The 12,537-nt window shown below is 36.2% G+C and overlaps 1 protein-coding gene across 1 annotated transcript in view; it reads left to right on the top strand.

Moving 5' to 3' along the window:
* The window catches only part of LOC139733961 (MAM and LDL-receptor class A domain-containing protein 1-like), a 59,183-nt gene extending 54,268 nt beyond the window's left edge, over positions 1 to 4,915 (top strand). Inside the window, exons 30-35 of the mRNA XM_071644777.1 lie at positions 162 to 294; positions 1,229 to 1,339; positions 2,256 to 2,376; positions 3,090 to 3,165; positions 4,076 to 4,132; positions 4,832 to 4,915. Coding sequence (XP_071500878.1) covers positions 162 to 294; positions 1,229 to 1,339; positions 2,256 to 2,376; positions 3,090 to 3,165; positions 4,076 to 4,132; positions 4,832 to 4,915 — 582 coding nt within the window. The remainder of the gene's footprint in view (positions 1 to 161; positions 295 to 1,228; positions 1,340 to 2,255; positions 2,377 to 3,089; positions 3,166 to 4,075; positions 4,133 to 4,831) is intronic.
* The last annotated feature ends 7,622 nt before the right edge of the window (positions 4,916 to 12,537 follow it).

Below are 12,537 nucleotides of genomic sequence, written 5' to 3'. Positions count from 1 at the left end.
CAGTAGTAGTAGCAGTAGTAGTAGTAGTAGTCGCAGTAGTAGTAGAAGTAGCAGCAGAAGAAGTGTCTAGTAGTAGTAGCAGCAGCAGCAGTAGCAGTAGCGTAAGTATACATTATGTACATGTATGTAGTCCAGCAAACTCCCTTCTTTTTAATGATCAGGTCATAATTGAGGGAGAGAAGGGTCAAAGCTCAACGTCCAGTCTAGCAGTGGACGATATCTCCTTCACTCCAGACTGTGCGGCTTCTCCCACCTCTCTACCAACCATCACCACACCAGGCCCAACTACCCAGGGTATGTACTGCAGCCACTCATGCACACACACAGATGCTTCTTTAGCTCCTCTATCATTTTATATGTCATGTGATTTTATGTACAATATAAGCAGATTTTTGCTGATAGCAAAAAAAGTAAAGAATTTGATAGTCTTTGAATGATTTCATAAATGTTCAGGGCCCCGTTTTATCAAAAGATATAATCGATTATAAATTTCCTTACCACACAGGCTGCCATAGACTTACAGTTGAAATCAACTATATAATCAATTTTAACTCTTCATAAAACAGGGCCCAGGATGATGTTATTTGACATGTTAAATACAAGTCAAAGTGTTGCTTTTGTATGAAATGTGAAGCCCTACTGTTTTTAATATGAATATTGTAAATGGTTTGTAGACTCGGTTACAGACTAGTCTATGGACAGCTTGTGAATGAGCATGAAATTATGATCAGGTACAAATGTATGTGCAGTAAATCAATGTGAGGTGACCAAGACAGATTCAGATGGCTGTTACCTGGCCACCAAGAACTTGTTGAATGAAGGGAAAGACACTCAAGAAGCTCATGTGAGTGTCCACCAGTTTTGATAAAGTCCCGGACATCAACCTGTGATTAAAACATCATCAGTAGATTATCCAGACTCCCAAAGCTTTCTAGTGATTTTTGTCCCACCTTCTTTCCCAAAACCCTGCCATGAAAATGTTAAAAAAAGACACCTGCAGCTTTAGGAGAACAGCCATTATATGGAATGCATATGTATGTCTATTTGTATGTCTATTTAAACACCACTGGAACATGTCCCATAAAAAACTGAAAAGCCTGACATTCAATACATGTGGACTCAGAATTTTTGAAAAAGCCTCATAACTTGCAGTTTTCTTGGCTCTGACATCTATGATGATATCAAGTAATATTTTAATGGGTTGCATGATTTTGTTTGCTTGCTCCAGCTGAGATGACGACAGGACGTAGACCACCAGGGACCACAAGAAGAGTCACTGAGCCCACAGAGGGGTGGACCACCCAGCCTGAAGGCACCGGCCAGCCAGGCACAGACAATAGTGAGTCTAACAAACCTGGATGACCCTGGGACTCTGGGTCAGAGATGGGTCCCAAAGGCCTGTATTCACAGAGGTGGTTGAAGTCAAACCATGGTCTAATTGTAGTCCACAGACTAAAATAAATTTGAAAAAGAAGTGCCATACATATGTGGGTATTAATGGGTGGTTATCATTGGATGTATGTTGTCATATGCAATCTGTCACATGCATTTATGTAGAAGAAATTTACATAAGCCATGGATTAAATTTAAACCTCCTTTGTGAATACAGACCAAAGTGTTCTGTTCTGTATTACTGATGCTAATGGTTTGTGGGTGGATGCTGTCTTTAAAGGGGAATGTATCCTTATCATATGGATGGATTCAGTGAATGCAAACTGTATTGTCACTGCTAATGATTTACAGGTGTAGATGTATATCTTTAAAGGAATTTACCTTACACAGTCATCGTCAAGATTAAACACACCCCATTGAAATAAAGTCTATCAGACAATCCCTTCTAAAGTTTTGGTTGAATCCACATGCTGTCAGTGCAGGGTGAGAAAGCTACAATATTTTGTCAATTTAAAAAAAAGAAAAGAAAAGTACACTTTCCCTTGACTTGTAAAATGTTAAGGGTAATACATTTCCCCCAGCCTTCTGAAAGAGGCAAGTTGTGACCTCTGTCGTTGTGCTGGGAAAAGAAAACATTCACTTTCCCAAACTAAAATGGTAACTTTTCCATAAGAATGGACGGGTAGAACGTTTGCCTAAGAGCAAGCTCACTTTTCCTTGAAGATCTTGGAGTTGCCGAACATTTGGCAGAAAAAGCAGACTTATTTTTACGCACTAAATGATATTTCATGGAGTGATGGAGTTTTTTGTAGAGGCTCAGTACATAACCTCCCCAACTCTCAATATGTGTTGCTTGGTTACAGCCACCCTCATCATCGTCCTGTGCGTCGTGCTCGGAACACTGGCCATCATCTTTGTCATCGCAGCTGTGTTCCTGTGGAAGAGAAGGTCAATGAGGTATGATGTAAGGGGTCAGATGTTGATGTGAGGGGTCAAATGTTGATATGAGGGGTCAAATGTTGATATGAGGGGTCAAATGTTGATGTGAGGGAACAAATGTTGATATGAGGGGTCAAATGCTGATTTCTGGGGTCAGATGTTGATGTGAGGGGTCAAATGTTCATTTGAGGGGTCAAATGTTGATGTGAGGGGTCAAATGTTGATGTGAGGGATCAAATGTTGATGTGAGTGATCAAATGTTGATGTGAGGGATCAAATGTTGATGTCGTGGATCAATACTTGGACGCCAGGAGCTGCACATTGTCCCTAGGGTGAAGAGACCTCTTATCTCAATTGTCATACACTAAAACTCAAAAATACTGATATGAAATTTAAAGTAACAGTTATTGCTGCTAATGTAATTTGTTTTTACATTGCTTGGGGCATTCCATGGAGAGATGAGAACAAGTGGCAATATACTTTAAAATGGAATTTCCAGGGTGTGGAAATATTTGCACATTTCACTCAAACAGAAACTAGCGCGAAAAGAAAAGCATGCAAATATTTTTGTTTGCCATATGTTCCAGTATGTAATGTCTTGATTTCGCAGAACTAAAAACACACAAAAATTCATTTTACTGAGGCGAGTACAAAAAAATACTCACGTGAACATATCCACTTTTACAGTATTTGAAATCACTGGGAGATTTCTGCTGTAGGTTGATGAATATTTTTCTTGCTGTCTTGTAAACTTGCAGGAAGGATTATGAAGTGAAGGGCATGGCAGGAGGTATGGCCAACCCTGGCTACGACGCTGACTTCGGCAACATGAATGTTAGTATGAGAATGCTATGGTACAGTTCACTCCTGTTATAACAAATACAGTTATAATGAAATTCTTGTTACAACAAGATCAAAATTGAGGTCCCAAAATTATCATCCCTGTATCTGTATACACTATGTTGTTTGGTTATAACAAAATTTTCATGACAACAAAAGAAAACTGCCAGTCCTGAGGCCTACTTAATAATGGGAGTATGCTGTACTTGTAATTTCTTTTTCCATCTGGCTGGCTCCTTTTAGCTAAAAGTCCACTCATACCATTCTCACAGACATGTCCTCTGGCATTCTCATTGTTTGCCAGGATTATCTGACATTTTAGTTTGAATTTGATCCCAAAAAATGCAATCATATTTTTATTTATTTTTTATTTTTCAGTCAGCTGTCACTCTCTGTACGAATGTATTTGTAGGATCGCAACTGCTGATCTTTATTTGCCATTGCGATCTTACAAATGCATTTATAGAGGGTGATGATTTTGGGTGATAACTGTTTAAAAGATCTGTCATTGCACATCTTCACCCTTCTTTGTTAACGTTCTCTTGCTTTTAATGCAATTGTCGACACGGCAAAATCATAAAAATGGTGATTTCTGTGGGTGTTGAATACAGAAATTGCCTTCAATTCATGTTGAATATGATTATGGCTTCACTTCAGTATGCATTTCACTCTCAAATGCTCACTTGCTTGTTCTTGCTTTATTTCTAGTACATCATGAGCAATGTACCTTGTACTCAGAGACACAAACAGTAAAGGGCTTTAATAAGTTGCCATAGTAACAGCTAGACAGTAGCCAATCAGCTGCAAGTATTCTGATCATTGCTATGGTAACTGCAACCACAATGTGCAACCTGCCATGTGCACTGTAATGTAACCCTTTTACCCCTTCTATTTCCATTCACAGTTTGCCTTACAAGAGGTAGACACCAATATGTTTGGGGAATACCCAGAAGAAGCGATGGTAAGTTAATCTGTGCAATCTTAACGTGGCCTTTCACCATCTAACTCTGAAAATCACAACTATGATGGCAGAATCCTAATGTGACCTTTCACCCCCTAACTCTGAAAATCATAAACATGATAGCAGAATCCTAACATGACCTTTCACCCCCTAACTCTGAAAATCACAACCATGATGGAAGAACCCTAACGTGACCTTTCACCCCCTAACTCTGAAAATCACAACCATGATGGAAGAACCCTAACGTGACCTTTCACCCCCTAACTCTGAAATCACAAACATGATGGCAGAATCCTTTATGACCTTTCACCCCCTAACTCTGAAAATCACAACCATGATGGCTGAGTCTTACTGTGACCTTTCACCCCCGTAACACTAGAGACTATTTTGGTATCACAAACCAGATGCAGAGATTTTCTCACATGTAGTGATTAGCCTGTATATTTTTTTTTGTAATGTAGCTCGGTGTGCCAGTGAGTTTTAAGCACAAGAAGTTTGAAAATGTAATACAATGTATGATTTTATTAACCTATATCTTTTTGTAATGTAGCTTGGTGTGCCAGTGAGTTTTAAGTTTAAGAACTTGGTAAATGTAATACCATGTTTGATTTTAATTTTGTTTCGTATTCATTAATATTGTTATCATTATCACCATTACTAGGAATAAATGACCAAATATACTCACTTTTATCTCTACAGCCCACTGAGGAGAAGAGGGCAGTTGACAATCTTTACGCCACACCGGACACTCTTCCAATCAACAATGATACTGAAGTTCGTTAGGTCGATTTTTTTTTTCCACCATGCATCTATTTTGAGTTGAAGAGGCATTTCGTACGACAAAATGTTTCCGTTTGTTATTATGTGTCTGAAATGCCTAATTTCACTCTCAGAATCAAGCATTCTCGGCTACAATTTGTGAAATATGATTTCAGAAACACGGGAGAAATTGTGATTCAGGTTGGCTGTCGTGTACGGTTATAGCGTGATGCATGAATGCATTCATACTTGAGTTATTTTCCAAGTCTGAAACCATGTACCGGTATATTACATTATCTACTAATAGTAGAATTAGGTTTTACTTTGTGTATGGACATGCTTTATATATTTCATTGCACATTTCAGAAAACTTGTATCAATGTGATGATTGAATAGAAGATTACGTGTGATCTGAAGAGGCAACAAAAGTATAAAAACGAGTAATGTACTGCATCGATCTATGCAAGTCATACCTCAGTGCAGGCTCTTAAAAGCCTGTAACTATGCATTTATGACAAATAGTTCAGTTACGAAACTTTCTGTGTTCCTATTAAGGGACTAAGATTTATGTTTATATTGTTGGACGAGAGTACTGAAATACATGCAAGTATGTGAAATGCATATATGAATGTAAACTTATATATATAGCAATTGATGTATGTGTTCTGACACTGTCATATTTCCTCGTTATCTGTCGTAGAGATTAGAATTTAATGTATACATTCTGCCATCTGTAATGTGAATAGGTAAAGATATACCAGCCTGTTATGATAGCAAGTATGCATTTCTATAAATATCAAACATTCTTTCTGATGAAGCGAGAAAATTTGTACAGTACAGTCCTTGCCTCCGAGAAATACAAAGTGCAGTAAGTGCAGAGTTCAACTGGTTTCTGTTTCTAAAGGCAGAGATGCCAACTGTTACTCTTTTGCAGTATTTTGTTGGGCTTGTTTTTGGTTTAGTTTTTTGTTTTTGTCAAAAATACTGCAGGTTTTTTATAGAAAATACTGTTCTTCCCAAATTATATTACTACACATGTGTATTGCAGAAAAGGTACAAATACTATTTTTCATCAAAAATACACCTTTTTCAGCCCTCAAAATACTGCAATGCTGTTTTCATGGTTGTCTTCCCTGCACAAGGTTAATGTACTAACAGGACAGTTGACATCATATGTCACCTGTTACTCGTAGAAGTTTGGCTGAGATACTAATCATATGTTTAATGCAAGTTTTACTATCTTGTTTTTTGTGCGCTATCATTACATGTGAAGTGTTGACGCAATGCGCGAAACATGTCGAGCATGTTCTGACAGAATAAGAGACAAGGACTGAGCTAAGCATGTCATTAGAACCTAATTTTACACACTCACAATTGTCAATACTTATATAATTCAAAGTAAAAGATACTATACATATCTGAATCTTAGCAAGTTTCACATTTTGACCATTTAGTAGTATTCCTCCCTGATAAGAAATGATACAACAGTAAAAAAAAAAGTACTGCTTGTGTGCAAATTTTTAAAGAAAATTCAGTGATACTGAGTTAATTTTCCACATTTTTTTTTCTAAACAAAGAATGACATTCCAGATGTTTTTTCTATTGTTATATAGTCTGCCTCATTTCCTTATAAATGTATTACAGCTGTGCTACAATGTACAAGGAAAATGTGCTTACCACTGGTACTTCATTAGCATCTGGTGTAAAGTATTACATTACTTGCATACATGTCATTTTGGTATTCATATTATACACTATTCTTGCATCATTGTTGCTTTGATTGTGAACAAGGGATTAGTTCTCTATGTGCAAAATTTACCTGTACTATATATTTGTATGTTATGTACGTGTATGTGATGTTTACAATCCAATAAATTGAAATGATTACAGATATAAACATTGGATGCTTTTTATGTTCTCAGACAGAATCAGTAACTTGCAGATACGGTATAAGGCATATCTGAATATTAAAACACAAATGAAGAAAACCTACCATATTACATTTAATGCACACAAAGGTAGATGGAATAGTTTGTCACACAATAGTACAGGTGACAAACAAATAGAGAATACAAAGATATCTAGATAAAAATTTTTGACCAGAATTTTTACTTTGCGGGAACAAAATTTTGTTATAACTTTGTTCGTTTTTCTTGGGAATGCACTGTACACCACCCTATAGTAACTACAATGTACGTCAGCCAACAGCTCAGTTAATATGGATACCAAACTTGTCTGGCCCTAGTAGTACATGTAACTGCTCCATCCACCATACATTTAATTTATTTCAATACATTTAATTCATTTCAATACTTTGAAGGTACTCTGCATGTATTTGTTGTTATGTCAGGCAGTAATCGGGCAAGCTTTCTGGTTCTTAGTCTTGGTCAAGTTAAAGTGCTGTCAATCCAGCCGATTTGGCTCACCAGAGCTACACCAGAGGGCATATTTATTGGTTTGGGGATAACTAATACAGCAGGGCAATAGTATTGCATCCCTATTATAAAGAACATTGGTAATACATTGTACGGACATTGTGGATATATTAGCAACAAAAATCAGCAGTGGCAGGCTATGATAAAGAGTTTGGATACGCTCCATTGCACCGTTGCTATGATGATGATGGTACTGAAACCAGAAATGTTCGTGTACATTTTAATTTTTCGAATTTTGCGAGAGCAAAGAATCGTGAAAAAAAAACATGTGAAAGTGCGTGTTTACACTATTATATGCATTGGATGCCAGTGGCAGTTAATGAAAATTTCATGCCACAAAAAAAGGCCGTCAGCTCCAATTCACTAGAATATCTTGCATGACAGTTTTGCTACAGCCAATTGTGATTTTCCAAATGCCATTGTATGTCGGAGTCCTTGTTAATTTGTGCTCTTGTTTAGTTCTGGCAAAGAACATTGGCAATATGTGAGAAGACCTTCAAGAAACTGGCACCTTTGTGCCCTGTGTACAAAGAAAAAACTGGACACGGATATTTCATTTAAAGACTTTTTATAATTTATTCACCTTTTTTGGCAAAAAGTGCTGTACGTAACACAAGCAAACCCCAGCATATTCAAAACGTTATTCATAGAATATTTGTATAACTCCAACATAACACATGGAATATTCAAGTAAATATATATCAACAGTGAGCTCTTGTATTGAACACAGTGTATTACAATCAAAATGTAACTCATAACACAATCTCTAAATCTTAAAGCCCCAAACACTTGCATCCCAAGGTGCAACACAGATACGAAGTCACCTTTCATCTCATACAGTGAAAACAAGTTGCATATTCAAACCATATGCAAGTTTTCTGTACAAGAGCAAAAATTTAACAAAACACCTCAAATGATTATTGGTCGACTCTCAATTCACAAAGTCATGTGGTTAATACACACTGCTCTTGCATTTTGTTTTATTTGAAAAAGCATCAAAACCTTTGGCTGGCAGCATGTAAATTAGATTGAAGTGTCAAACAATTGAAATTTGTTAATATGAGCCAGAAATGGAGCAATACAAAATGAAACACAACAAAAGGTACATTTAAAATGTGAACATAATGTACCCTATTCTGCTCCCTGATATTAGACACTTATTCTTATTTTCCAATTACAAGAGTAGCCCGCTGCGTCATCCAGATGTTGATATGTTACCGAGATTTGCCTCTTTGTAAGCTTCTTGTCCACATGTTCATACAGTTTGAATACAAACTCACACAGCGCATTAAAATACAGTTTCAAACCTTTAAAAAGCAAATATTAAATAAAGATGCTCACATAAACACACACAAGCAGACACACAGAAGCTACACATGACTGTTTCAGAGCTTCATACATTTACACCACATTGTATAATGGAAACATTCGATAACCCCATTTTAAACAGTGCATTGTGTATAGGATACCCCACTGAATGATTAGAAGATCTGCCATAAAGTCTATAGCGTTTGTACCATTGGACTAAACAGCAGATGAATCTTTACTTTTTTTTTGTCCCTCTTACTGCTATTAAGTGGTATATTTCTTCATTATATGTACGTCAAACATTTAGTTATAACTATTTGCAGTTCAAAATCTTTTGTTTGATGCTCTTTGGTTAACCGATTTCCTAGGAAACTTCACTAATGCAAAGTTTTTCAGCAATCCATGTCACTGTACAAGAATTTGTCTCTACTCATGTCAACACTTCTTCCAACTGTCAATCAGAGGTTGCTATATAGTCTCCAGAAGGTACAACATCCATACTAGTGCAGTATTTCTGTATTTTTGTGCACTCTTTTTGTGCCAGGGACATGAATTCATCTTAGTTACAAATTCAAGTAGGTTTAATTCATAGGGCACCTCTGAATGTAAAATTCATAAAGCAAGCTGTATGTAGCGCTGTCAGTCTGTCTGTGTTGCGCATATTCTTTAAATCCTGGGCATGGGACTGACAAAGAATGATGCTTGTTTTAAAGCAATACATGTTACTAGTACATTGCATAGACAAACCACATTAATAGTAAACGTATGCACACAAAATAATGATTGCAACAAGACAAAATGCTGAACATACAATTTTTGTACACTAAAATATCCTGGTACAGATAAATATTTAAAATCATAACATGATACAAGTTTACATTACAGTTTATGGCAAATGCATCTTAGTAAAATATTTGGTCAATAGAAACACACATGAACATCAGTATGTCTCTCCTCTTATTTCACTCACAGTTACAGTATATACACGTGTACATTACAAAAAGAGAAATGCACATTTTCCCCCATTTCACTCTCAGCAGCAAATATAACACCTTTCCTTTCTTGAATACGAGAAACATCTCAGTGGCCAGAAATTCTTTACTCACTATCGTCTAGTACCCAGTAGTGTGTTTACTTTCAAACCTCAGAAAAAAGAAAGAAAGACAGACATTTTGCAGATGTGATGGAACTTGACTGGTTATCAAAAACCTGAAAGAAGGAGAAGATACTAGTAGATTGCCATAGATCATATTGGACCAGGTAAACTTGGAACACAACATACAATATTATGTGTGTTTTTGGACACTGCATCAGAATTGCTGCTTATTTGTGTGTGTGTGTGTGTGTGTGTGTGTGTGTGTTTGTGTTTATGGGGGTGCTATCAATTAGAGTGTGTAGTGCTACTTAATCTTATTGATGACCTTTCATCTCAAAGAAATTCTACTTTAATAATCTTCAGTGCCGAATGTGTTGTTTGAATTCTCTATTTCTTTAAAGATGGTATATCCAATTTGCAAATTTTACAAAATTATGCACTGTTGACAAATAATGTCTCTCAACATTGTATTTGAAATCTTATGCCTATACACTGAATATTTGTTGTTTTTTTTTATGAAAAAAACTAATCCCATGTCACTCGGGAATACACTCCCCTTTTGTACCGAGAATAATGGTTGGAATTTTTTCAAGGTCCAAATGAATTGACTGGAAATCTATAATATTGTTTTCCTCCATAATAAAGAAGTTTCCAGTTTTATTATTCTGAGGAAACGTCTGAATTACCTCCTACTACAATATGAAAGGAATCTAATTTTCAGGGTTGCAAAAGACACACACAAACTTTAACAATGAGAATGTGATGAGAACCTCTGCCATGTTTGTTTTTGTCTGGTATAAACAAACATTTAACACAAGCCTTATGCTGAGCATTCATGAATTGTTGTAATGGGCTTTTCACGCAGGTTAGAAAAGAAGGACTGCTACTTCTAGTCTTTGCGTGTTTTGACCTGGCAAGCCCTCACACTTTGGGCGTGTTGCCATGGTTATTGTCACTCTAGACACACGTCACACAGCTGGACATTATAATACTACGTGGACAAAGAATAGTTTTGTCTGTAACTGTATAGAAAATGTAAAATATACTGTAGGTGAAATGTGAATCACAAATAAATGAATCATATCAAATTTTGTAACTTGGCAAATTCTAATAACACAAACTGTCAAACTGTACAAAAGCTATGTACACCGTATCATTTCATATATGATTGCAACACATCTCTGAAAATGAATGAAATGGTCAACTCTTTGTATATATATCTGTTATGTATATAACGTATTGAATCAATAGAAGGTAATTATTGTTTATATCAACACATCCAGATATGTACAATTATAAAAAGGCAAATTTTGCCTACCATACCACAGTCACCTTGTACCCCATTTCATGCACACTGAAGAAAAAAATAAATGACAAATAGGAAACACGATCCAGATCCATCAACAGTCAAATATGTACAGACGTAATCCAGGTATCCGGAAACTTTGTTTTTACAAGCTTTTATGTGGCTTCAATGCATCAAGCAAGTGCCGCAAAATGTCTAGTGAGTTTCTTTTTTTCACACTAAACATCAATGTACAATGGGCAAGAGCTTCCAAAAGCCTCTCATGTGGAGAAAAGGGCCAAAATGGATGTACATACACTGTATGTACAGTCTTGCATTGGGCCCAATCTGTGGACTGTGCACTTTATAGAAAATTTTATTCGCTAATAATGCCACCCAAATCTAGCAACCTTTGTGATGTCACCAATTGAGCTTGTATGAATCTGTGCAGTGTAAAGTAATAAAATGACAGTACTTACATCCTTGCAAACATAGCAAATTTAATATCAGAATATAAACAGGTCTCATCGTCATCTAATACTGTGCTAATACTTGTGCCAAATTTCTCAATATCAAATTTGTGACTTAAGCGGAGAAATCCACAACGTATACTGTGGCCAAAATAATTCAGTAAACCATTTCTGGAGATGAACATGGCACCTTATTCAGTCAAATGTCATGAAAATATGAGAAAGTGGGCCACATATTGGCCAAAACATACACAAATCACGTCTATTACTAAAATGAACAACTTTTGAGTATCAAACACATATAGAAAACAAGATCCAAATCTTGATGTATGAGATTCATCATCATGTGACCCAACTTATTCTTACATTTGTTTTTGTTTTTGCCTTTTTTTTTTTTTACTAGAGTGAACCGACATCTAAAACAACACCATGAGCAAAGTGTATCAAGTCACAAATGTACACCTATTTCAGTTGCACTGCGTTAACATCTTTGTGTTTTATTTTCCAGATATTTCAGAGTAATATTTGCAATTTCGTTATTTTCTTATTGAAACATTAACCAAAGAAACTGCAATTTCAATTTCAATACTTGGGTGAAAAAAAAAATGCTAACACACAAACGTATTTACAGCCTGCAACAAAGTCTAGCTCAGAAAAGCTAAAACCATTTAACCTTGTAGATAGTTTGAAGGAACAGGCAATTGAATAATAAGGCCTTCAACAATTTACTTTCATTTACATACATCTGGTTTTATCATGTGAAGTCCAACATTTTTTTTTTTCCTGGGGGGGGGGGGGGGAGGGGTGTGGAGGGAGCCTCATGTTTTTGAAGTGACTGCAGTTGCATTGCTCACTCTCATATTGATGGGATCAAAGGTCAAAGGTCATTCTATCATGACGTGGAGTGTTAATGGCCACTCTACAGACATGATCGTCCCATTGCATATATTCTATGATCAAAGAAAAAGAAGGTTATGCATTTCTGTCTGATTGATCTAAGAACCGGAGAAGAAAAATTTTCAACATGTCATACCAGAAGAGGGATCAAACAT

The sequence above is a fragment of the Diadema antillarum genome, unplaced genomic scaffold, assembly GCF_040938485.1.
Source record: "Diadema antillarum isolate AM-2024a unplaced genomic scaffold, OU_Dant_1.0 scf00000025, whole genome shotgun sequence".
Taxonomy (NCBI): Eukaryota; Metazoa; Echinodermata; class Echinoidea; order Diadematoida; family Diadematidae; genus Diadema; species Diadema antillarum.
Note: the sequence above shows the minus strand (reverse complement) of the source record. Positions and strands in the feature narration are given on the sequence as shown.